At 43.4% G+C, this 27,568-nt stretch overlaps 1 protein-coding gene across 2 annotated transcripts in view; it reads left to right on the top strand.

Annotated features, from left to right (window-relative positions):
• The window catches only part of KCTD5 (potassium channel tetramerization domain containing 5), a 64,088-nt gene that overhangs the window by 22,961 nt on the left and 13,559 nt on the right, over positions 1-27,568 (top strand). For both annotated transcript variants that reach the window (XM_077828346.1, XM_077828345.1), the window contains exon 5: positions 24,481-24,606. In XM_077828346.1, the coding sequence (XP_077684472.1) occupies positions 24,481-24,606 (126 nt within the window). The remainder of the gene's footprint in view (positions 1-24,480; positions 24,607-27,568) is intronic.

Raw genomic sequence — 27,568 nt, 5'->3', positions numbered from 1 at the left:
AAACAATCTACCTAGTTAATCTGCTAAAAATTATTAGTACTGTACATTGTAGGAACAGTTCTGGACATCAAAATACCAGATAAGGTATGAGTCTGTTACTTGCTTTGAAATCCGAATTGCTTCTATGTTTGTACTAAGCACACTGTTAGCACCTAATAAATCAAAACAGTTGTGCAAAGGAATGCAGGTGAACTCCATGAATGTTTTCTGTTCTTGTTCTGCTTAGGACAAATAAGCTTAATTTGCACAGCCTACAAATAACTTTCTGTAGTGCACTTTAGATTCAGTAACACATTTTAAAGGTTGCAGTGACCTTTCTCTGAGGAAACTTGGCAATTAAGAAATTACCTGAGGAACCGCCTCACCCTGCAGGACGATAACTGGTCACTACATCTACCAGCAGCAGAGTAATGTAACTCAACCCCAGAGAGAGACTTGTGTGCTTAAGAAACCGCTTTCTTGGTGACTGGTCTACAGTTCTGGGAATTCGCTTCTGGAAGAGATCCAGATGACTACAAAGCTTAGTGCCATTTAAGTAAATGTAAAACCTACTTTAACTCAGCCTTCCCTCAATAACAATCATATTTAAAAAACAAAATGAGCCCTAAAAAAGTAGGAAGATGAGAGGGGACATTTTGTGTTCACTCCTAGAAATTTGCAAGGTGTTCAGATCACCCAGTTTGGTGGCCATGGTGAAAGAAATCTAGGTGCACAGATGACGTCTCATTATTCAGTTCTCCAGTTCAAGTGATAAGGATCCTCTCTGCAGCCCAGATATTGATGATATCTGTTTTGGGCAGATTCCTGAGAATACCTGCTAGATTTTGCTTGATCCATGTGACAATTGAATGAGTTTCCTGGACGTTCTTCTTTGTAGGAAGTTGGTTTCTGGTTTCTTGCAGAAAGTGTTTTTCCTATTTGAAGGAGACGAGGATATTAGAGCTTCCACTTTACCTGCCCATTCTTTGGAACTAGTATGCTTGAATGCTGGGGAACTTTGCAGTTACGTAGTCAAAGAATTAATATTGCTTTCCGAATTAGGCGTTCTTTGGGAAATGCTGTTGGTTTTAAATTTTTTGCTTTTTTAATTCATTTTTTCTCTTCTCCACGATGCTCTGTTTTGGATGTATGGTTTAAGGTTGATTGACACAACAGGTGTGCAATCTGTCATCCAGTTTCCCACCAGCACATAGTTGGCCCCTGGCAGGATTCTCTGTTTGCATTGCAGATTTTCTGTTAGCAGATACCCTCCAGTTGCAGTGTGATTCTAACATTCTCTGAGTCTCCCTTTGAGCTTTTTTATCTCCAAGAGGGAATGCAGTGGTGACAGTGTGATCTTTTTCTGAGAAATCCCTTTGCCCCTTCAGTGCAATCTCTCTCTCCTCTGAGATGGTACCCAGCCCAATATGGAGTATGCCCTGTGGTGTATAGTAAAAACCATGCACAGTTAGTTATCTACTTCTCCAGGGCCATACTCTTCCTGTGGGTTGACATCCCAGCTAGCCCTGCACCTGGCTTAACATGGTTTAAAGGGCTGTACTTGATCAATAGGTCAAAGATGTTTCCTCTTCACTTAACATGCTTGAAAAGTTTCAGAGTAACAGCCGTGTTAGTCTGTATTCGCAAAAAGAAAAGGAGAACTTGTGGCACCTTAGAGACTAACCAATTTATTTGAGCATGAGCTTTCGTGAGCTACAGCTCACTTCATCTGTAGCTCACGAAAGCTCATGCTCAAATAAATTGGTTAGTCTCTAAGGTGCCACAAGTTCTCCTTTTCTTTATGCTTGAAAAGGTATCTTAAAATAACATCCTAATGGTGATAATCGAAGGGGGAGAGAGAATGATCAGACTTCTGGGCCTGTTGCAGGGTCTGGTGGATCTAAAGAAGCTCATCAGCTATTGAGCAAAAGCAGTGTTAGCAAACCACATTTCTACATTAGTTCACATTCCACAAATTACCTCTAGGAATTGTTTTCCAGTAAAGTACTTGGAAATATCTGTTGGTGCATTTCTTTGTGACCTGTCCTTTGATGGAGATTCATTCTCCATGCTGAAATTTTTATCCATCAGACAAGCTGTGAATTTGTCCCAGTCTGTTGGGTTTTAAAAGATCTCTCTGAATGTTGAGTTTTTCTTGTGACTTGTACTACTGAAGGATCAGTTTCTTTAAAAGTGAAATACACATATTAATTAACTTCCAACCCTTTCTCTTGCAAGGAAATAATGTGGTTTTGTACTGCTGAATTACCTTCCTGTTTCTTTAAACATACCAGTGGAGAGAATGATTTGGAGAGAATGATTTAATTACCACCTCTGGAAGAACACAGAAACCAAATATTTATCATCCAGTGCAAAATGAGAAACTTGATAAATAATTTTGCATTGTCCATACCCTTTCTGTTTAAACTGTGTCCATCATACAAATTAGCAATGAATATAGTCTGAAATCTGGTCCAACAATGCCTTCTTAAGTAGAGTGATTATACAAAGTCAGTACTTAACTGTTGCCCTCAAAATTATTCACATAATATGAACTGTAAATTACATCCTCTATCATTGCTTTGGACCAGCACCTCTCATTGGTATTATCTTAAATGAGTATGTAATCTGAATAGTCAGCTGCTTGTTCCACAGTAGCTTGTATATCTAGCTCTTCAAATTTAATCTAAAGCCATAATCCTTGTCAGGTGCACTGGCATGCATATGCTTTTGCGTGGATTAGGTGTTGAACATAATTAGAACATTATGAAGACAATTCATCCAACGAGAACCTACAAAATTTAACTGAAAACATCCTGAACTTTAGCATTATTAAATTCTTGCTATGTATGGGCCTAGTATTTTGAGAGACTTAATGGAAGCAAGCTTGGCCCCACTGTGTAAGAGAGTTCCTTCTTGGTGCTTTGTAAAATTAACCTTTTAAAAATTGACTCATATTCTTATATATATATACTCTCTTTCCTTTTAACTTATTTTATATATTTCCTTGGGAATATATATTGGGTTACCAATGCTGTTCCCTTGTAATAAGAAGAATTTCTCCCATAACTTTTCCATCCCCTGATCCAGTAAGTATTTACTGACTTATTACAATCAGACTTTGATAAGAAATTGGCATTTGCCTTCAAATCGTAACTGGCTTTGTAACCATCTGCAAAAATTTTAAATATATTAGATAGGATTCTTTTCTGGGCAATACAAAAAACTGTAGCTTTCATTTTTACACAGTAGAAATAATTACACTCTGTTTGAGTAGCAAGTGAATACACAGGAGCCAATCTGTTGTTTGTACAGTTCAGATGATAGTTATATGCTCCAGCATTACAAAGGTTTTGTTTTGTTTTTTGCTCTGATTGATTGTTGCAGCTTGTCAGTATAGGTTCCCCGTATGGCTATGGCCGGGTCCAGCAGTCAGAGTTTCTGCTGATAGTGTCACGGGAAGTGAAAGGGGAGGAGAGACGCTTCCAGAAATGCTGCAGTGAGGTGTGTCATACCATTCCTTTCACCCTCACACCAATATGCATGGCCACCTTGCATTTCTGCTGCTTTCAGATCATTCTGCTTTCTTCCTGGGTGTGCAGCACTTGGTAGTTCTGTGTGTGTAGTTGTGGTGACTAGCTTTTATTGTATACTCATGACACTTCATTACACATTATAAATGTTCATCTTGTAAAAAGCTGTAAATACTGCTTAACTGTCCAGACTTCTGATTCAGAGAATTTTCTTGGCAAACATTTTAGGGACAGATATCACTTAGATTTTCTTCTCTTCCTCCAGGTTAACAGCCCCTCTCCTGTAATTGCATTTTTATATATTTAGGTCAAAGAATCATGTAAACTTTGAACACCATGAACTCTATCAGAACACAGTTTCATTAAAGTGTTCGCAGGGACACTTTTATGTTGATTTGTTCTTAGTCTTCCAGCTTGAATTTATCACCCATGAAATAACCAGCTGAGTTTTGACTCGAGAACCTCATATTGGTGGTTGATATACAAACCAGAAAAAATATTGCTTGTTTTTCAAGTGAGTAGATAAGCATTCAGTGCCAGGAGCTGGAAATGTCTTTTTTTATGTTGATGATTTTATATATGTGTGTATATGTATATATGGTCTACATAGAATATCAGGGTTGGAAGGGACCTCGGGAGGTCATCTAGTCCAACCCCCTGCTCAAATTAGGACCAATCCCCAATTTTTGCCCCAGATCCCTAAATGGCCCCCTCAGGGATTGAACTCACAACCCTGGGTTTAGCAGGCCAGTGGTCAAACCACTGAGCTATCTGCCCCCCCTCGCCGCCCCCGATGTATTAGATGGAGATAATACAGAATAATAATCAATAATTTCACTCTTCTAAATTCCCTCTGCTTTTCTTTATGCAAAATACATCCCCCCAGAATGTAGCTTCATTTTACAACATTTCCTCACAAGTAAGCAGTTGAGAAGGGTTTGGTTCTTTACCCTAGTACACAACCATTCATTGCTAATTATGCTACAGTGTAACTGTTTTTAGGTAAAAATGACAAACTACTTCATTTGCTATGACCAGAACCTTGCATATCAGATTACATGGCTGCATAAATTGCCACACAATTTCAGGTAATTTTGAAATTGCCATATAACTGGGCTCTTAAGTCTAGGCCTTGAGTTTGCAAAGATAACCCTCAGAATTTGGAATGAATGTAAACTAATGCATTGGTGTCTGTCTGAAACAACTTTGAGAGGATCTGTGATTTATTATTTGCAATGATGGCCAAAGGTATGCTAGATGGAACTTACAAATCAGTATTTAACATGATATAATAATGGAGTAACAAGATAGTAAGAGAACAAGGGAAGGGGTAACATCCATAAGATTATGGAGAGGTGTGAATTTCCTGTTCTTCTTTACACTGACTTCTGACAGTTTAAATGTTATCATCAGAAACATCAGACTAATGTGCTTACAATCCCACTGTTAATCAGAGGTTAAGATTCCAATCAGTTTTTCTTTTACTTTCCTGAGAACTTGTCTGGACATGGCTTTTGTACTCCACAACAATAGCTGTGTAGAAACCGGTTTCAGAGTAACAGCCATGTTAGTCTGTATTCGCAAAAAGAAAAGGAGTACTTGTGGCACCTTAGAGACTAACCAATTTATTTGAGCATAAGCTTTCGTGAGCTACAGCTCACTTCATCAGATGTAGGTCACGAAAGCTTATGCTCAAATAAATTGGTTAGTCTCTAAGGTGCCACAAGTACTCCTTTTCTTTTTGCAAATACAGACTAACATGGCTGTTACTCTGAAACCGGTTTCTACACAAACAGCCATGTTAGTCTGTATTCGCAAAAAGAAAAGGAGTACTTGTGGCACCTTAGAGACTAACCAATTTATTTGAGCATAAGCTTTCGTGACCCACATCTGATGAAGTGAGCTGTAGCTCACGAAAGCTTATGCTCAAATAAATTGGTTAGTCTCTAAGGTGCCACAAGTACTCCTTTTCTTTTTGCGAATACAGACTAACATGGCTGTTACTCTGAAACCGGTTTCTACACAAACAGCCATGTTAGTCTGTATTCGCAAAAAGAAAAGGAGTACTTGTGGCACCTTAGAGACTAACCAATTTATTTGAGCATAAGCTTTCGTGACCTACATCTGATGAAGTGAGCTGTAGCTCACGAAAGCTTATGCTCAAATAAATTGGTTAGTCTCTAAGGTGCCACAAGTACTCCTTTTCTTTTTGTGTAGAAACCAATATAATTAAAGCAGTACAACCCCCTAATGTGGACGGATCTAGTTATACCAGTATAAAGGTATTTCTATCAATACAGTTTATAGCTATACATTTACTATGTCGATTTCTAAAATTATGTAGCAGTACAAAAACTAGACTAGCTCTTAAAATCCATTTGGACTTCTGAATTAGGCATTCAGATGGGAATAGGATTTGTTTATCTTGAAAATAATATGGCTCATGAAAGTGAAGGACTGATAACACTGTCTAGGGGTATCCCACTGACAATTTCACACATTCATATTCATTGAGTTTTAAGGCCAGAGAAGAGCAATATGATCATCTAGTCTAACCTCCTAATAACAAGACCATAAAATTTCACCCACTGATGAGGATTCCTGTATCAAGTCCAACAACTTGCTTTTGAGCTACAGCTTATCTTTGAGGCACATCCAACCTTGATTTAAAGACACTGTGATGAGAAATTTCCCACATCCCGACCAGTGGTTAATCAAAAACAAACTATTCATCTTTGTTTTTAAGGTCCTGCCTATCTCCTCTTATGTATTATTGGACATCTATCTCCACCTTTCCTCTGTCAACAGTACTGGACTTCATCAGTCATTTGTTAACATTTTCAGATGACCACCTTTGTACTTTCTCCTTGCCTCCTTCAGGAATGGGGAAAGCTTCCCATAAATATTCTCAAAGCTATCTCATTGTTATCCTTAAATTCTCTTCTTAACTGTCCTCTACCATGATGCCTACAAGAAAATTGACAATGATTAAGCATCTGGTGTGCTATGACTGCTGCTTTCCATGCTGAACAGTTTTGTTTCATTGTTAGCTTGTTCTCCCCCCATCTGTATCTTCTGTCTGTCTGTTGGCCTTTGTTGTATACTTCGATGTTAAGCCCCTTGAGGCATGGACTGTCTGTGATTTGTTTGTAAAGTGCCCCGGCCACTGAAGCCCTGCTCTGTGACTGGGGCTCCTGCACACTACTGCAATGTAAATAATAATCATCTGTTTAAACATTTGGAAATTATTTCCATTTTGACCTTGGCTAACTTCAGCTTCTAGCCATTGGGGATCTTGTGTTTGTCTGCTCCTATTAGATCTCTTCTCTCCAAGCAGGTGCTTAATGAAGCCTGATCAAGTCATCTCTTTTTAAAAGCTAAATAGATTGAACTCATTTGTCATTGGAACACATTTTTTCCAGACTTTAAATAGTTCTTATAGCTTTTTTCTGAACTTCTCCAATTTTTCAGCATCCTTTTTAAGTGTAGATACCAGAACTGGGCACAGCATTCTAGTCGTAGTTTCAGCAGTGTTGTAATATTACTTTTCTGCTCTGGCTTGATATGTTCTGCCATCACATCTCAATTCTGACCTTGTACCTGGTTCCCACTGTTCCTGTTTTGAGCGCTCCACATATTACTGTTGATGCACCTCAATCTTGACCTGTATTTTTCCACTCCAGGGTCTCTCTTAAGCAAGAGATCTGCACAAGTGCACCTTATCGGTGCTGGAAAACACAGCTGCACTGGTTCAGTGCAGTGCTACTGTAGTCCAGTGTCTGGGGCACTCCAGCAATTACAATATTAGTGGAGAAAGTGCACTGTAGAGCTAGGTGGAAAATGCAATGCATTTTCAGTGACATTTTTTGAATTAATAAAAATGAATTTTTTTCTTGGAATTTTTGAGGGGTTGTTTTTCATTCCCATGCCACTTTTCTCTCACTTTTATTTCCATAGGGAGAAATGCAGAAAGGCAGGGTGTCAAGCTTCCTTCCCCACTCCGAACTCTAGGGCACAGATGTGGGGACCTGCATGAAAGACCCCCTAAGCTTATTCTTACCAGCTTAGGTTAAAAACTTCCCCAAGGTACAAACTTTGCCTTGTCCTTGAACTGTATGCTGCCACCACCAAGCGTTTTAAACAAAGAACAGGGAAAGAGCCCACTTGGAAATGTCTTCACCACCACCCCACCCCCCCGAGAAAACCCCCCAAGCTCTACACCCCCTTTCCTGGGGAAGGCTTGATAAGAATCCTCACCAATTTGTACAGGTGAACACAGACCCAAACCCTTGGATCTTAAGAACAATGAAAAATCAATCGGGTTCTTAAAAGAAGAATTTTAATTAAAGAAAAGATAAAAGAATCACCTCTGTAAAATCAGGATGGTAAATACCTTGCAGGGTAATCCGATTCAAAACATAGAGAATCTCTCTAGGCAAAACCTTAAGTTACAAAAAGACACAAAAACAGGAATATACATTCCATTCAGGACAGCTTATTTTACCAGCCATTAAACAAAAGGAAATCTAACGCATTTCTAGCTACAATACTTACTAACGTAACAGGAGTTGTAAGGCTGCATTCCTGATCTGCAAAAGCATCACACAGACAGACAAACCCTTTGTTTCCCCCCCTCCAGCTTTGAAAGTATCTTGTCCCCACATTGGTCATTTTGGGTCAGGTGCCAGCGAGGTTATCTTAGCTTCTTAACCCTTTACAGGTGAAAGGGTTTTGCCTCTGGCCAGGAGGGATTTTATAGCACTGTATACAGAAAGGTGGTTACCCTTCCCTTTATATTTATGACACGCCCCTAAATCACAGATAGGGTGAAACACTGGCTGGGATTTCTTCCTGGAGCTCTAGGAGAAAACAGAGTTAATAAGACACATGCACTTCTAAATATACTACTAACTGTATAAAGACTAACAATATTTTCCACATCTCAAGGATGATTTTAACCAGTTGATTCTGGGAAACTTTCACGGGAGAGTGCATCAGCCACTTCGTTAGAAGCTCCTGAGTTGTGTTGGATGTCAAAATCAAAATCTTGGAGACCTAAACTCCACTGAATAAGTTTTTTGTTATTTCCCATGGCGGTATGAAGCCACTGTAGTGCAGCATGGTTGGTTTGCAGGTGGAAATGCCGTCCCCAAACGTATGGGCGTAGTGTCAAAGTTTGACTCAGACTCACAATCTATCAGACCACTCTGTTTTATTAGCAAAGCTGCTCTGCTAATACATTTAGAAGTGAGCCCCCCGAGCGGGGCTTGTGTCTCTTAATTTATACAGTTTTTGGAGAACAAGTTACAGAGAAGTTACAGACAAAAGAAAAAAAAAGATTTTAGTCACCACCCTTGGAGATCCACCTGCCACCCTTAACAATCTCCTTTAACAGTTTCCAGTTAACTTAACTAATTGCCCTTCACACCTTCCGTTCTGATGCCTGCTTCTTAGACGTGCTGGCTCTATCTTAATTGCTTCTCCATTCAAAAGCTAACTGTCCCTACATGTGCTCCCTCAGATACTTTGTAACATGTTTTGGCATGCCCTCTCATATACAATGTATCCAGCATGTCCCCTTATACAACGCTATACTTATACAATGTTATACTTCCACAATCCCCCCTTTTGGTCAAGGCTACGCCCATGACCAATGACTTACTGGATTCCATACATCAATCGTTCTTTTTCATTACTTTCACTGGTGACATTTAACAACATTAGATTAGCACTCTGGATTCCCCAGACCCTCAGGACACAGTAGCTGAGGATTAAGCTTCTCAAAGGACACATGTTGGAAGCAGGACCCTTTCTGGTTCCGATAACCCCTTTCGAGGGAACCGCTGTCATGGTTTTACGTCCACCAGGCGGCAGGCGCTAGGCTCACTACTGCTTCTTGTTTGTTGGGTCCTGCTGTCTGCTTACCCTCTGCTTCTGGCAACCCTTACGAGAGCGCAGATTGTAAGGTATTGCAGGCTGTTCCTCTTTGTCTTCTGGGGTTGAAGCTGGTTCTGCGTGGTCTTGCAGAGGTGCTTGGTCCCCTTGAGGTGGCGCTGGCTTACACTGTGAGGCGTGGATCCATGCAGCGATGCCGGATAATTTCACCGCTGTCTGGGTGGTGAGCAGTACCTGGTATGGACCCTTTCACCGGGGTTCCAAGGCGTGCTTCCGAAGGTGGTGCCGCAGGTAGACCCAATCACCAGGCTCAAGAGTGTGACAGGCAGCAGAGGTGGGTTCCGTCGGCCAAGCTGCTCCCACCTGCGAATGGAAGGAGCTCACAGCTTGCATTAACCCTTTGCAGTACTGGAGGAGCGTGCTGTGAGTTAGGTTTAGGTCTGGGGCTGGGGTAATAGTAGCCATTGTTCGCATAGGGCGTCCCATGATGATTTCAAATGGACTCAATTTGTGTCTCTGGGATGGGGATGACCGAATTTCCATAAGGGCCAGTGGTAAAGCAGCTGGCCAGTTTAACCCTGTGGAACTACAGATTTTTGCCAGCTTATTTTTAAGCACACCATTTCGCCTTTCAACTGCCCGTGCACTCTGTGGATGGTAAAGGCAGTGCAACAGGTGGGTGACATGTAATACCTGGTTTAGATGTTGAACAATTTTTCCAGTAAAATGTGTTCCCCAGTCACTAGACAAAGTGGCAGGAATTCCCTTGGTAGGGATAATGTGGTTTAACAGACATTTTGCAACGGACAATGAATCAGCTTTGCGACAGGGAAAGGCTTCAGTCCAACCCGAAAACAGACATATTATAACTAAAATGAATTCATATTTCTGACGCTTTGGCATTTGTACAAAATCAAGTTGCCAGTGTAGGAAAGGTGCTTGAGGCAAACCCCGGAACCCTTGTGTTACTTTTACAGATTTGCCTACATTGTGGCTTTGACAAGTAACACAAGCGGCACAGTGGCGGGTTGAAATGGGGAGCCCACCACCCCGCCTTACTCATAGCAGAGACCATCCCCTCCTTGCCGACATGCGAAACACCATGTAGCAGGGCTGCTAGAGACGGGTAGAGTGAGAGGGGGGCTACAAAGGTACCGGTGGGCAATCGCCAAAGGGAATCAGAATGCAAAGAGCAACCCAAAGCACTCCAGGAGTCTTTCTCTGTTTCTGGGGCAGAATCCTGGAGCTGAGCGAGATGAGACAGGGATGGTGGCGTTACAGAGACAGAGAGGGGACCAAGAAACGCTTCTGGTGAAGGTTTTATAGTGGCGGCATGTTTTGCAGTAGCATCAGCAAGTGCATTACCTTTTGCCACCTCGGTGTCTGCCGCTGAGTGGCCAGTACACTTAACAATTGCCAAGGCAGACGGTAGTAAAACTGCATACAGGAGGGCGGCAATGTAGGGGCCATTCTTGATAGGGGTACCAGTAGAGGTAAGAAAACCTCGAGCCTGCCAGTGGGTGCCAAAGTCATGCACAACCCCAAAGGCATACCGAGAATCAGTAAAAATAGTGGCAGAGAGCCCCTCGGCTAGAAAGCAGGCACGGGTTAGAGCAATCAGTTCAGCCACCTGGGCAGAGGTCACAGAGGGTAAGGGTGCAGCTTCTGTGGTCTCAGAGAGAGAGACCACAGCGTACCCTGCAAGAAGGTGGCCTTGGTCATTTCTATAACAGGACCCATCAGTGAATAATACCAGGTCAGAGTTAGGGAGAGGTACATCTGAAAGGTCGGGGCGCGGGACGGTGATAGCGGAGACAGTTGCAAGGCAGTCATGGGGTTCACCATCACTAGGTAAAGGAAGGAGGATAGCAGGGTTTAACTGGGAGCAGCGCTTAATAGTGATATGTGAGGCTGAAAGCAGCAAAAGTTCATACCTAGTGAGGCGAGCAGAGGAGAGGTGAGCAGTAAATAGAACAGCCAAGTTTGCATAGCAAGTCCCGTCCCAGAAGGTTTGCAGGGGTGGAATCAGAGAGGAGGAATGCATGCTCCTCAGAGAAGGGACCGACCTGAACAGACAAAGGTTTTGAGAGGGGAAAAGAGGTAGGGATCCCTGTAATGCCAACAGCAGACACAGATTTTCCAGATCGGGGAACCTCAGGCAATTCAGTAGTGCGGATTGTAGAAAGAGAAGCTCCAGTATCAACAAGAAAAGGGAGAGAGAGATCATTTACAGTCAGGACACATTCTCTAGTAGGGGACAGAGGTAATAAGGGAGCTAAAACTCTGTGAGGTTCCCCAGCATCCCGTCATTGTTGGGGTGAAAAATAGGGTTGGGGATCAGCTGGAGGAACCAGCGGGGGTTCACTTGATTTCCCATACAATTATTAGGTCGTCTTGGACACTCTTTTTTCCAGTGTCCAGGCTATTTACAGTAGTTACAAACCCCAGTTAATCCAGCCCCCTGCCCCCTTCCGCAACCCCGTCCCTGTCCCCGGTGAGGTCTGCTTAGTCCTGAATAATGCTGTATCTGCAGAGCCATTAACTTTTGGGAGGACTGTTCCTCCTTTCCTTTTAAAGTGCGGTGGCAATGCTCTGCTACTGCCAGCAATTTGTCCGTGGTTTCAGTCTCCCATCCCACACTTATTCGTTTTAACATGCTGCCTGTGGCAGGGAGAAGACCATCAACAAGTGCATGTGCCAAGGCCCCCTGCCCATTTACATCAGGCTCTTGTATTCCTGAATGTTGTAGGAAAATATCAGTTAGCCGGGACCTATAGTCGCCTGGGCTTACTCCTTGCCCTTGCTTACAGCAACGTATTGCTGTCCAGTTTGTTTTAGGAGACCACACTTTGGGAATGGCTTGATGCAGGCGCTTCCAAAGAGCCATACACCAGTCTCTGTATGCCGAATCTGGGCCAGTACTTTTTATGGTTGAGTGGCGTGCCTCAGCTGGCCAGTCTGCGGCAGCCAACCATTTTTCATAATAACTGGCAGGAGCTAACAATTTACACAGTTGGAGGAGATCTGTCTCAGAGGGTTCATAGGTTTCACAGATTAACAGAAACTCCTCAGCAAATTTGACAGAGTTTTCCTGTGGTTTGGGAAAACTTTTACCTATAGATAAAAGTTCCGTACGAGTCCAGGGCTTATAATCCCATATGGACTCACTTTCTCCCATCTGAAGGACTCGTAAGGGTGCCACAACAGTTTGATCAGAGTCTCCCATCAGGTTCTCTTTTCCAAGAAGAGATGTCAAGAGAATCTTTGCAGTCTGCTTTGGATTTCTTCTTCATAATATTTTGCAGAGCTGCGAGGCCAATGAGGGTATCTTCTTCACTTTCATTATCTGTAGTCACTGAAGATTTTTCCTTTTCTGATTTCTTATTTGTGCAGGAGTATGGTGGGGGGTCGGGTTTGATCCGGATCATTGCACAGGACTGGGCAAAGGGGAGCGCTCGGACTAGTGGTGGGAGAGACTGCATCCAATTGAACTGTTAGTTTTTTGATAGGATTTTTAAGAGAGGTGAGTTTTGACTCAGTCTATCTACGATTTGCCTCTTCCCACCACTTCATGAAGCAGTCTACTTCTCTCTCCAATTTGGTTTTTGGGAGGACGAGTTTGCTTTTTATAGCGTCCACTCGATCCTTGTCCCAAGAACCTAACAGTGGCCACTGTAATTTGGGGTTCTCTAGAGCTAATTTGGACCATTTTTCAAGAAACCTACAAGAGTCCGGACTCCTCCTAAAATATATAAAATAAGCTGGAGTTCCCTTAGGGAACTGTTCTACCTTAGACTTCTGATTACCCATCCAGGAGGACTTCACACAGCACTCACACAAGAAGGAAATTCGGGCTCAGGAGAGCGGTACCCGGTGCAACACACAGAAAGGAGCCCACAGGCTACTGCCTCAACTGCCCTTGCTTTCACACCAGGGGTTATACCCAAGGCGTGGTGCGGCTGCAGCTGTGCAGATTCCACTTATTCAGACCGTGGGGACGGGGACCCCTTGGTCAGCCAGTCTCCGGACAGAGATGGCTCCCAGATTCACACACACACCACGGGGAAGATGGATAGACACAAAGACAAGACAGTCCTCAAACCGGTTAAAGCACAAAAATAATAATTACCTGAGACGTCTGATTCCAGAAGCTGGATCCAAGGACCCCTACCCGAACAGAGTGGGAACCAACAAGTTCAATGGCGTAGACTGCGCTGCTGCTGTGTACCTTTCTGTCTTGTGGAGAGGATCGCTTGGACTAAGCGTCCAAGCGCCGGCTGCCACGATAGTCCTGCAAGGCAGTCAGGGATCACACAGCCTCAGTGAAGCCGCTTGCCATCTCGGTGGAACCTCCAAATTGTCAAAGTTTGACTCAGACTCACAATTTATCAGACCACTCTGTTTTATTAGCAAAGCTGCTCTGCTAATACATTTAGAAGTGAGCCCCCCGAGCGGGGCTTGTGTCTCTTAATTTATACAGTTTTTGGAGTACAAGTTACAGAGAAGTTACAGACAAAAGAAGAAAAAAGATTTTAGTCACCACCCTTCGAGATCCCTGAGACCAGTCACTTATCTTCAATTACCTGCCACCCTTAACAATCTCCTTTAACAGCTTCCAGTTAACTTAACTAATTGCCCTTCACACCTTCCGTTCTGATGCCTGCTTCTTAGACGTGCTGGCTCTATCTTAATTGCTTCTCCATTCAAAAGCTAACTGTCCCTACATGTGCTCCCTCAGATACTTTGTAACATGTTTTGGCATGCCCTCTCATATACAATGTATCCAGCATGTCCTCTTATACAACGCTATACTTATACAATGTTATACTTCCACAGTAGCTTTTCCAGAGCGTAGACAATGGTGTAACATTCCTTTTCACTGATTGACCAGTGGCTTTCCCTCTCAGATAGCTTCTTGCCGAGAAACACAACAGGATGGAACTCTTGATCCGGTCCTTCCTGCATTAAAACTGCTCCCACACCACGCTCGGATGCATCTGTGGTTACTAGGAACGGTTTGTCAAAGTCTGGGTGCAAAAGTGCACTTAGCACAGGGTCAGACATGAGTATCGCTTTAAGCTGGTTAAAGGCCTTCTGACACTCTTTGGTCCACTGAACGGCATTTGGCTGTTTCTTTTTGGTTAGATCTGTCAGTGGGGCGGCGATTTGGCTGTATTGCGGTACAAATTGCCTGTAATAACCGGCCAAGCCTAAGAAGGATTGAACCTGTTTCTTTGACTTTGGGACAGGCCACTTTTGGATAGCATCCACTTTGGCCTATAGGGGGTTGATAGTTTCTTGACCACCTGGTGTCCAAGGTAAGTCACTCTGTTTAGGCCTATTTGACACTTCTTAGCCTTAATAGTTAGTCCTGCGTCCCTTATGCGCTCAAAGACTTTTTGTAGATGTTCCAGGTGTTCTGCCCAGGAATCCGAAAATATGGCCACATCATCAAGGTAGGCGACTGCATATTCTCCTAATCCCGCTAGGAGACCACCTACAAGTTTTTGGAAGGTGGCGGGTGCATTCCACAGCCCAAAATGGAACACATTAAATTCATACAGCCCAACGTGTGATGAAGGCTGACCTTTCCGTGGCAGATTCATCTAGTGGTACCTGCCAGTACCGCTTGGTTAAGTCCAAGGTAGAGATGAACTGGGCCTGTCCCACTTTCTCCAATAGTTCATTTGTGCATGGCATTGGATAGTTGTCTGGGCGAGTTACAGCATTTAGTTTACGGTAGTCCATGCAAAAACATAGTTCCCCATCTGGTTTGGGAACTAGAACCACTGGAGATGCCCAGGCACTGCGGGAGGGGCGGATTACGCCCATCTGTAGCATATCCTGGATCTCCCGTTCTATAGCCATTTTAGCTTGAGGAGACACCCGGTAAGGTTGGGCTCTAATTGGATGAGCATTACCTGTGTCAATGGAGTGGTATGCCCGTTCAGTCAGTCCTGGGGTGGCTGAGAACATCAGCGCATAGCTAGTGCACAGCTCCTGGATCTGCTGTCGCTGCATACGCCCAAGGGTCATGGAGAGGTTTACCTCTTCCATGCCACCATCACTTTTCCCTTCGTAGTAGACACCTTCAGGCCACTCAGCATCATCTCCTCCCTGGGCTAGAATAAAAGGGCTTTAGAGAATTAATATGGTACACCTTAGGCTTTTGGTTGGAGGTGGGAAATGTTATGAGATAATTAACAGCTCCCAGATGCTCTGAAACCGTGAATGGCCCTTCCCACAACGCTTCCATTTTATGTGCCTGGAGCGCCTTTAAGACCATGACCTGGTCTCCTACTTTGAAGGAACGCTCTCTGGCATGTTTATCATAGCAGGCTTTTTGCTCTTTTTGAGCATCCTTTAGGTTTTCTTTAGCAAGGGCTAAAGAGGTTCGGAGGGTGTTTTGTTGGTGGGTTACAAAGTTCAGAATGTTAGTTCCTGGAGAAAGTGTAAACCCCTCCCATTGCTGCTTCACCAGCTGTAATGGCCCCTTAACCTCGTGGCCATATACAAGTTCAAATGGTGAAAATCCTAAACTAGGATGTGGTACAACTCTGTAGGCAAAGAGCAACTGCTGCAACACTAGGTCCCAATCATTGGAGTGCCCATTTATGAATTTACGTATCATGGCCCCCAAAGTTCCATTACATTTCTCCACCAGGCCATTTGTTTGATGATGGTAAGGGGTGGCAACTAAGTGGTTCACCCCATGAGCTTCCCAAAGGCTTTCCATAGTTCCTGCTGGGAAATTAGTTCCTGCATGGTAGTATTTAATTTCATAAAGGGGATCTACACAAAAATGAGGGAGTTAGTTAAACAGAAATTAAAAAGTATAGTGCCAAAAGTGAAATCTCTGCAAGCTGCGTGGAAACTTTTTAAAGACACCATAATAGAGGCTCAATTTAAATGTATACCCCAAATTAAAAAACATAGTAAGAGGACCAAAAAGTGCCTCTGTGGCTGAACAGCAAAGTAAGAAGCAGCTAGAGGCAAAAAGGCATCCTTACAAAATGAAAGTTAAATCCTATTGAGGAAAACAGAAGCATAAACTCTGGCAAGTGAAGTGTAAAAATATAATTAGGAAGGCCAAAAAAGAATTTGAAGAACAGTTAGCCAAAGACTCAAAAAGTAACAGCAAAAAAATTAAGCACATCAGAAGCAGGAAGCCTGCTAAGCAACCAGTGGGGCCACTAGACAATTGAGATGCTGAAGGAGCATTCAAGGATGATAAGGCCATTGTAGAGAAACTAAATTAATTCTTTGCATTGGCCTTCATGGCTAAGGATGTGAAGGAGATTCCCAAACCTAAGCCATTCTTTTTAGGTGACAGATCTGAGGAACTGTCCCAGATTGAGGTGGTGTTAGAGGAGGTTTTGGAATAAATTGATAAATTAAATTGTAATAAGTCACCAGGATCGGATGGTGTTCACCCAAGAGTTGTGAAGGAACTCATGTGAAATTATAGAACTACCAACTGTGGTATGTAAGCTATCATTTAAATCAGCTTCTGTACCCGATGACTGGAGAATAGCTAATGTGACACCAATTTTTAAAAAAGACTCTAGAGGCGATCCCGGCAATTACAGGCCATTAAGCCTACTTCAGTACCAGGCAAATTGGTTGAAACTACAGTAAAGAACAGAATTGTCAGACACACAGATGAACATGTTTTGTTGTGGAAGTGTCAACATGGTTTTTGTAAAGGGAAATCATGCCTCACCAATCTACTAGAATTCTTTGATGGGGTCAGCCAGCATGTGGACAAGGGGGAGCCAGTGGATATAGTGTACTTAGATTTTCAGAAAGCCTTTGACAAGGTCCCTTACCAAAAGCTCTTAAGCAAAGTAAGCTGTCATGGGATAAGAGGGAAGGTCCACTCATGGATCAGTAGCTGGTTAAAAGATAGGAAACAAAAGGTAGGAATAAATGGTCAGTTTTCAGAATGGAGAGAAGTAAATAGTGGTCTTTCCCAGGGGTCTGTACTGGGACCAGTGCTGTTCAACGTATTCATAAATTATCTGGAAAAAGGCGTAAACAGTGAGGAGGCAAAATTTGAAGTCATTATGGATAGTTCTCTGAAAACGTCCACTCAGTGTGCAATGGCAGTCAAAAAAGCTAACTGAATGTTGGGACTCATTAGGAAAGGGATAGATAATAAGATAAAAAAGATATATTGGAATTGGAAAAGGTTCAGAAAAGGGCAACAAAAATTATAAGGGGTATGGAATGGCTTCCATATGAGGAGAGATTAATAAGACTTGGACTTTTCAGCTTAGAAAAGAGATAATGAAGGGGTGATATGATAGAGGTCTATGAAATCATGACTGGTGTGGAGAAAGTAAAGAAGTGTTATTTACTCCTTCTCGTAACACAAGAATGAAATTAATAGTCAGCAGGTTTAAAACAAACAAAAGGAAGTATTTCTTCACACAAACACAGTCAACCTGTGGAATTCTTTTCCAGAGGAGGTTGTGAAGGCCAAGACCATGACAGGGTTCAAAAAAGAACTATATAAATTCACGGAGGATAGGTCCATCAGTGGCTATTAGCCAGGATGGGCAGGGATGCAAAACCATGCTCTGAATTGTCCCTAGTCTCTGTTTGACAGAAGGTGGGAATGGGCAACAGGGGATGGATCACTTGGTGATTCCCTGTTCTGTTCATTCCCTCTAAAGCACCTGGCAATGGCCATTGTCAGAAGATAGGATACTGGGCTAGATGGACCATTGCTCTGACCCAGTATAGCCATTCTTATGTTCTTTTTTTAAATAGTCCTAATACAAACACTTGTGAGATAGCAACAGCTATGAATTTTCAGTTTTCATGCTTCTTTCCATAGAAGATTTTAGTGTCATAGTCTTGTCTTAGAATCATAGAATATCAGAGTTGGAAGGGACCCTAGGAGGTCATCTAGTCCAACCCCATGCTCAAAGCAGGATTGATCCGCAACTAAATCTTGCACTGCCAGAAATCCATTTTTTTTTAATCCCAAATGTTGTCATTTTAACAATTGTCATTGAACAACTTGCTAAGGGATGCTGGGGATTCTCCATCACTTGAAATCTTTAAATCCAGATTGGATGTCTTTCTAAAGTATATGCTGTAGCTCAGACAAAAAGTTATGGGCTTAATGCAGGAACCAATTGGTAAATAGTCCATGTCCTGTGTAATGCAGGGTGTCAGACTAGATGATCATTTTAGTCTTTTCTGCCCTTAAAATCCATTAATCAGCTCTCCCCTTAACTGATTTCCCAGAATCACAATTGTGCCACAGTGCATGGGCATATCGAATCTACCCTAATGTCTACTGTTTAAATGTTGATAGGCAGAACCCTGGGGAGCTTTCTCCTGTAAATTAATCTTGGTGTATACAACAATTCATGAGCTACCCTGATAGTTTGGGGAGCAACCTATGCAATGCAACTTTCTAAGGCCACTGTAGATCAATCTGACTGAAAAGAGTTGGTTAAAACATGGGTGGGCAAACTACAGGCCGCATGTGACCCATCAGATGTTTTAATCCGGCCCTCGAACTCCCACTGAGGAGTAGAGTCTGGGGCTTGCTCTGCTCTGGCTCTCCAGCCATGGAGCAGGGTCAGGGGCTTGCCCCAACCGCTCCCGGGAGCAGTGGCATGTCCCCCTTCTGCCTCCTACGCGTAGGGACAGCCAGGGGGCTCTGCACGCTTCCCCGGCCCCAAGTGCTGCCCCAGCAGCTCCCATGGCTGGGAACCACAGCCAGTGGGAGCTGCAGACAGGGCAGCATGCAGAGCCACCTGGCTGTGCTTCCACATAGGAGCCGAAGCCGGGACATACCTCTGCTTCTGGGAGCTGCTTGAGGTAAACACCGCCCGGAGGTGGCACCCCTGACCACCTCCCATGCCCCAACTCCCTGCCCTGATCCCCCTCCCACCCTCCGAACCCCTTGGTCCAAGCCCAGAGCACCCTTCTGCACCCCCAGCTGGAGCCTGGCTCAACTCCCTGGCCCAGCGCAGAGCCCCCTCCTGCACCTTGAGCTCCTCGTTTCTGGACCCACCCCGGAGCCCGCACCCCAACCCAAATTTCGTGAGCATTCATGGCCCGCCATACAATTTCCATACACAGATGTGGCCCTCGGGCCAAAAAGTTTGCCCACCCCTGGGTTAACGGTTGTATATATGGGCAGTGAATGCAGCTATTCAATGCAATAAAAGAGTATGACTTTAAAACGGTAAGTACTGACAGAGATTAAAGGATTGGTGGGGGGAAGCATCTTTCCCTACTGCATGTGTGCACATGTACAGTCTGAGCCCTGCTTTGAAACTATAAATAGGAGTCAGAGGTTCTTGCTCTCAGTTGAGGATGTTTGTGTACCTACCTAGTACCTAATCAAAAGGTCTCTTGTGATGGCAGTGGTTTGGGATTGAGCTATTCTAACAATGGATGGAAACCTCTCATTAATACAAGTTCATGTCCATGGGAGGTGGAGCACAGTGCATAAGTCTACACCAGAAAAGGCACAAGCAGAAGGAAAATTCCTTTTGAGAAGGATAGGGCTTTGAAATCAGTGAGTTCCCAAGACACACTCTTGGTGCTATACAAACAACACATTCTCAGCAGCAGACATATGCACAGGTTTTCTTGTATAAGCACTTTACAAGGATTTAACACAGGCCAGCTTCAAAGAATCCATGTTTAATAAACATTACAAACAGCATGTATCTTGAAGCTCTAGAAATATACAAACTAATCAGTAATATGATGATTCTCATCCAGACTTACCACAACCAACAAAATAAAAACTACTGTCCTGCTGGTTAATACCCCCCTGATCAACCATCAGCCTACCTTCTCACTAAAAGCAGCATGCCCAGAAGGTCAGCAAATTTAGGCTGTTTCAAAGCATGAGGGGAAGCAAAACTGACTTAAAAGCCCTCCTAGAGAACTCACTGTCACCATTCCATATTAAACCAGGGGCCTGGTGGTTGAGGCACCTCTGATAATTGGCACATCTGTTTTCAGAGAGTACCTTTATTTTTGCTGACCCTCAGTGAGCAATGAGGTATTTCTCCCTTTACTGGCAGAATAATTGCTGCAGTTGTAAACCTAGTTGATCTGACAGATGGCCCTTCTTATTCTGGGGATTGTGAAGTCTTTTTGCAAGAAAACAATTGGCTGGCTATAGGACTAAATAGAATACTTGGATTTTATTTTTTAAATCCTTTGGGAAGTTGGGATATCTCTAATCTTCTTTTAATGTGCAGCAAGCCACTTAATGCTTTTGTGCTTTCAAAGTAAAGTTGTTTAAGTTAATTTAAAATAAAGGGTTTTTTAAATATTCTTTCTGGTTTGAGAAAGTGGTTACTCTGTGTGTGTTATACGGTATTCATTTTGCATCAGTTTACCTGTTCTTATTGCTCAGTTTTGAGGTTTGGGCCAAAAACTCTTTACAATTCAAAGACTCGTGCACAGTGCCTTCTTTTGACTGGAAACAGAGTTAACTGGTCACTAATGTATATGGAATTCTTTCCTCTCCTTAATGCTCAATTGTCTTGCGAGTGGACTATAATTTCATCTCTTAATCTTGGCAGCCTCTTTCCAAGGCAAGGTAGGGCAGACTTTTTTAGTTCATTCTATATGGCTGAAAAATCAAAATGCCTTATGTTTTACTATGTGATTCCCTGTCAGTCACTTAGACATTCTTGATATAAGTAGCAGAGTATTCATTGGGGAAAGCTGGCGTGCCTGGACATGTGGAGATAAATTAACACTGTTAAATGTTCCAGGAATGTGTTTAAATTACTTGTTTTCTGTAACTTCATTAGAAATGTTTTGGTGGAAAAGGTAACACCGTATTTTTAGCAGGTTTAATTTTATTCATGCTCTGGTCAACTGGATATTCTCTGACTATATATGCATAGTTGAGATGTATGAAGGCACCAGGAGTGTGTGGTGGCGGGGTGGTTACTGACAAGCACTCCTGGCAAGTGACAGTTATAAAAGGGTTAATTTTGGGGCAGTGGTGAATCCATATCTGATAACTTTGCTGTTTAAATGTAGTTGACCTTTTGCAAACAGTGTCCCAGGTAAAAGATTTTGCAAGCCCTGGTTATGTTTGTCTGTCTAGGTACCTACACAGCCCCTTTACCATAGTATCATAGCTCATGGATATTTCAGTTCTGCCACTCCACATGGGTACAAGGAAGCTTTGTTTTTTAGCATTAATACTGTGTTGGGGCTGCTTTCAGCTCAGTTATCTCCTTCTCCTACCTGTACGGGTAAACAGCCTAATTCCTGATGCCCTGACCATGTTCTAGCCCAAAATTCCATTGTTACGTATCTCCAACTGGGTGCAGGAGCATCCATCAGGTCCTTTAATATCTCTGTGGCTCCCCTGAGCTAATGGAAATAAACTGTTTGTTTTTAACCCAATAGTTTTTTGGCTGTTTCAAATTATGTTACTCTGAACAGCAAGAAATCTGAACCTTTGCTCCTGGTCATATACCAGGAGCACTTTAATAATGAAATGGAAATTGATCAATGGTACCTTATAGCTAAACTACTGGCATATTGGGATTGAAAATAGGCATATTGCAAACTGGGGACAGAGGGCTGTTAGTACATGTCTGTGGCAGTTTGGCTGATGAATTTGGTGAAATGTATGACTGCACAGGGTGGATATAGAGCAGGGGTGAGCAAACTACAGCCCGGGGGCTGTTGTCGGTAGCTACTGGTGTGGTGCTCTGCTCTTGTTCGATGCTGATAACAGTCGGTTGTGTGCGTGTTCCCTCTGTGTGCTGCACCAGCGCTGCACGGATAGCTGACTCAGCAGACCCCGAGAGAACCCCCAAAGACCACAGACTCTAGTAAGGTACGAAGGCCACCTGGCCAGCTTTATTGTCAAACGAAGCACAGTAATAGTTTCCTATAGACTCTACAGGACATACTACGAAAATGTGCCCCCTGGCAATGGACACAGCTCAGTCAGTGGCGGGACACTCCACTGCCCCTTAGGCTGGACAAAGATATGTGCTCCGGGACCCGTTTTTATACAGTTGCAAGACAGATTACTCATCACCACTGACGTATTGAGGTACAGCCCCTTGACTCATTAGGGTGTTGTCTCCCCCTTTGATCATGTTGGTTCAAACAAACAGATCTGTCCATCATGTTGTCCTTTTGACCCTGTCTTTGGGATGCACCTGGCTGTTCCTTATTTCTGTGAAGTGTCCTCATGTCGGGATGTCCAGGTGCCATCTTGGCACACATTCCTCATATTACTACTTATATCATTAGCACGTGCTTTCTAGGGACCCTTTTCTTGCCAAGTTCTGCAATTAGGGCCTGCCTCTGGCTCACAGACTTAGCAATGCCTGGAAGTACTTTGGTTCAGGCTTTAGGCCTCAGACCAGGCCTCTGATACAAGGGTTTATGTTTCAGGGCCTCTTACTACAGGGACCACATCCGGTCCTTGAGATGTTTTAATCCAGCCCTCAAGCTCCCGGCAGGGAGCAGGGCCTGGGGTTTGCCCCACTCTGGTGCTCCAGCTGGGGAGCAGGGTCAGGGGTTTGCCCCATTCTGCGCGTGCTGTGGCTCCACACGGCTCCCGGAAGCAGCAGCATGTCCCCCCTCTGGCTCCTACGCATAGGGGCAGCCAGGGGGCTCCGCACGCAGCACCCACAGCTCCCATTGGCTGGGACCTGCAGCCAATGGGAGCTGCCAGGGGCAGCACCTGTGGATGGGGCAGTGCGCAGAGCCTCCTGGCCGTACCTCCGGTAAGGTGCCAGAGGGGGGGGACATGCCACTGCTTCCAGGAGCTGCTTGAGGTGAGCACTGCCTAGAGCCTGTCCCTCTGACCCCCTCCCCTGCCCCAGCCTTGATCCCCCTCCCGCCCTCCAAACCCCTCGGTCCCAGCCTGGAGCACCCTCCTGCACTCCCAATCCCCAGCCCCACCCCAGAGCCCACATGCCCAGCCAGAGCCTTCACCCCAGCCCAGAGTTCCCTCCCACACCCTGAACTCCTCATTTCTGGCCCTACCCCAGAGCCCACACTTCCAGTCGGAGCCCTCACCCCCTCCCACACCCCAACCCCCAATTTCATGAGCATTCATGGCCTGCCATACAATTTCCCTACCCATATGTGGCCCTCGTGCCAAAAAGTTTGCCCACCCCTAATATAGAGGGTCTGTGCACCAGACAGCTTTGCTCGTCTTATTTTTGTCAGCAGTAGCTGCATAACAGTACCACACATGTCATTTTATCTGTAATTTAGAAATGTATTTTACAAAAAAAAATACCTGGATCTGATTTCATTCAACAGCTGGTTAAGGCTTGTTGAGTAAATCCTTTTACCTTAGGTAGTTCCACAGCGCAGAAGAAAATGTCACCAGCAGAGCAGACTGCGCTTTGAGATAAATTGTCCTCATTCAGTTTTAAGGCTTCTAGCAGTTTGTAAATAAGCAACATTTCATTTCAAGCATATAACTTCCACTTGTAATGCTACCTTAACCAACTTCCCTGTAACAATACATGTGAATTTGGAAAGTTGGTCCTTGAGTCCCACCATACTGTTTGTCTTGTTTTTTCAGTCAAATGCTAACTTTTGCCTCCTGCTCTAAATATCTTTGTAAATTCCAAATAGAAGCATAGGGTCATTCTGTGAGTAAAATAGCAGGTGTCTCTTTAGGGCAGAGTGCTCTCTGCATGCGTTCCTTGCTTGTCTAAATCCCACCCACACTATCACGCCACATGCAGATTTTTTTTAAATAACTTTTGGAGGAAAGGGGGTAGTGTTCAGGTGTCTGAGATGCAGTGGGAACAGGCGGCTTCTCCCCACTGACTGCCTCTGTAGGATTTTGCCTAAGCACTCAGGGTGCTATTGGCAATGCTACCCTTACACTAGTAGACTCATAGACCTTTAAATGGAACAGCTGCATTAACCCTGACATCAGAAGTTGGCATCTATTTGCATTAAAGTGGGAGCTCGTGCTCAAAATACAGCCAACGCCTTAAGGAGTGTTAAAGCCAAAGTTGCGGAAAAATTATACCAATTGTTTTGTGCGGAAATACCGCTAAGCCTTTCTCTCCTCTTTCAGTTGGTCAGTATTGGTTCTTCCTATAACTATGGAAATGAAGATCAGGCTGAATTTCTGTGTGTTGTCTCGAAGGAGCTACATAATACCCCCTACGGCACAACCAGCGAGCCCAGTGAAAAAGCAAAGGTAAGATGCTGGGCATGGGAGGGAGGAAATGAAAGATGTCAGTCAAAGCAATTAGACTTGGATATTATTCAAAAGAAGGTTGAGCATAGCGTGTAATCTGCTTGCCATCTCTCCTCAAGGTCGGTAATGGTTCCCTTTTCGTTGTGCATGAGAATATAAACTGTACCAGTTAAAGTAACTCTAATTGTCAGTATGACTCTCACACATTACAAAACAAGAACTTTAAATGTGCTACTTAGTATTCTCCGTGTCTTCCATACTGTTATCTGACTTCTTAGTGAGTGCTTCCTTTTGAGAATATGCATATTTGGGTTATCAGACAGTAGATAGACTTCGATTCTGCCACCAGTGTAGATGATGGATGTTTTCCGTGCTTATCTGAGTCAGGATACAGAATTCTCAACAGCCAGGAATGTGAATGACATATTCTGTCTGAAAAGTATTGTCATATGCAATAAGCTATAAAAGTCTTCCCATTAGATTAAGTCCCTTACTTGCAATGTATTGTGCAAGCTCGCAGCTTTCAGGGTTCCTTGTAATTCTCGCTCTTCTGCATGACCTAATTGACAGAGACGTTATAGGCATGAGATCTTGCTTGTGTGATCTGTTGACTTTCAGGGATAATAGTTAGGGAAGACAGTGTGTGACATGACTGAATCATAGTTGGCCCTGACCAAATGGAAAATGAATTGCACTGTTCCTCCACTCAGCGTGCACTGTACATTTTACACTATGGTTGGTGGGGAAATGGAAACACTAATAATTGGTTAGTAGTAAAACTAGTCATCTTTATACAAAAAAGTTTACCACTCATTTTTCATTTTTATTGGTTTAAATTGAAAACAACCAAAGTAAAACTTAGCACAGCTTTTCAAGAGTCAGCTTTAAAAAATAAACACTGAAAAAAGCCCCCTAAGACTGATCTGGAACTTCCAATGTCAATTGTATCCTGCTCGCGTTGTTTACAGTAAACTACTGTCTGCTGCTGGTTACTACTGCTTTTCATGCTGTCCACAGCTCATTTCTTGGTTGGGCACAGCAGCAGTTTGGAAAGCAGCATTTTTGTGTATGGATACCCACAGTAGGTACGTAAGGTACAAGTAATCAGACTTATTTCATAAAGCTTTAGAGTATTTTAAAACTTTTTTTGTTTCATCGCTAGTGAAATGGCTAATTTCTGCTGAAATGTATTTTATCGCAATTCAGAGAAACATATTTTAAACCCTATAAGAAGTTAATGCAGCTAAAAATAAAAAGTGAACATGTAAAGCTATAAAATCCTACATATGGATCACTGTTCCTGAACACATGTGTAAGCCCACTGCCCTCCCCTCTTCAAAACTCACTTTTGCCATGCTGCCTGAAAGAAATGGAAAAGCTCATAAGTTATATGTCGGTGTGGTATTTAAGCAATAAGTGTGTGTGTGGTATCTAAGCAGTGTGTGTGTATTTTAATTGCATCCTTATCCCTCATTGTTCATCATTTGCTTGTTGTCTTAGTTTGTAAGCTCCTCAGGGCTGGGATATGTGCACCACCAAGATAAAAATAATAAAGCAAAAACTGGAATTACTGACCATAATGCATATCTTTACAAGGGACTTCAGTGACCCTTCTGCAATAACATGCTTCAGAAGGGCCCAGAGTTTGACTGGATACTAGGCTAATAGAAAATGTGTAGAATACCAAACCAAACAGTGTGGGCGTCTAAAGAGGAGGGACTAGTCCAGAACAAGTACAGTGCAACTCTTGGTTATTCAGACATTTGAGAGATGCCAGCATTTATACTCTCTGCAGTGAAATTCACAGGCTTGGTAGAGGGACTCTGAAGAACGCTGCTGTGTCTCAAATGCTCACCCGGAGTCTTGATGCACAGAAGGGAGTTGTGTACTAGAAAGAATGAGCACAGTGGGAAGTAGCATGAGATTAGAACAGTAAGAGTTAGTTAAAAACCAAGAACAAGTATAGTCCTGTTGCGTGGCTGAAAATGCACAGTTGGAAGCTCTCTCTGATGCCAAGTAAAATCATTTTGAAAGGAAAGTGAGTGAAAGAATCCCCAGAAATTAAGAGTTTTGTTCCACTGTTCATTGGCCAGTGGAGGTTTGGGATGGGAGAGTTGTCTTTACCAGACTTGAGCTAACCTCAAAATGCAGGAATAAGGCCTGGTCTACACTTGTGGGGGGAGATCGATCTAAGTTACGCAGCTGCAGCTACGTAAATAACATAGCTGAAGTCGACGTACTTAGATCTACTTACCACGGTGTCGTCACTGCAGTAAGTCGATGGCTGACGCTCTCCCGTCAACTCTGCCTGCGCCTCTCGCCCTGGTGGAGTACCGGAGTCGAGGGAGAGTGCTTGGTCATCTATTTATCACGTCTAGACTAAATGCGATAAATCAACCCCCGCTGGATCGATCGCTGCCCATTGATCCAGCGGGCAATGTAGACAAGCCCTTAGTTTTGGGAGAGGATTTATTCGAATCATAACTACATAAACTTGCCTGTTGGTGCAACTGTTGGACAGGGATGTTCTAAACTAAAGAGCATGTCAGAAGAGAGGATGTGAGTAGTGGGGTAGGGACTGTGGACAGGTGCAACAGGAGAGATTTTTGAAGTTTCCATTTAATATACATACTGTTAACAGAGTATTGGGGGCGTGAGGGTTGTGGGTTGTTGTTTTTGTAATCCTTTTGGGTTGAAAAGTACTTGAATGTTGAGTCAGAACTGTTTCTTGGGGTCTGTCCTCTCGACAGATGGATTTTTCAAGCCAGTTTAGCCTCAAATCCATAATCTGCTAAACTGTGTCTGATTTAACCTTCAACATCTTGTTGTTCCATTGAAACGATAATGAAGGTCACCCAGAATTACATATTGACAAATATTTAGGTGGCTCTGATCCATGCTGCTGTGAAGGGGAAAGCACAAGAATCGTTGTCATGACATCTTTAAAAAAAAAACAAACAAA

The sequence above is a fragment of the Eretmochelys imbricata genome, chromosome 10, assembly GCF_965152235.1.
Source record: "Eretmochelys imbricata isolate rEreImb1 chromosome 10, rEreImb1.hap1, whole genome shotgun sequence".
Lineage (NCBI taxonomy): Eukaryota > Metazoa > Chordata > Testudines > Cheloniidae > Eretmochelys > Eretmochelys imbricata.
Note: the sequence above shows the minus strand (reverse complement) of the source record. Positions and strands in the feature narration are given on the sequence as shown.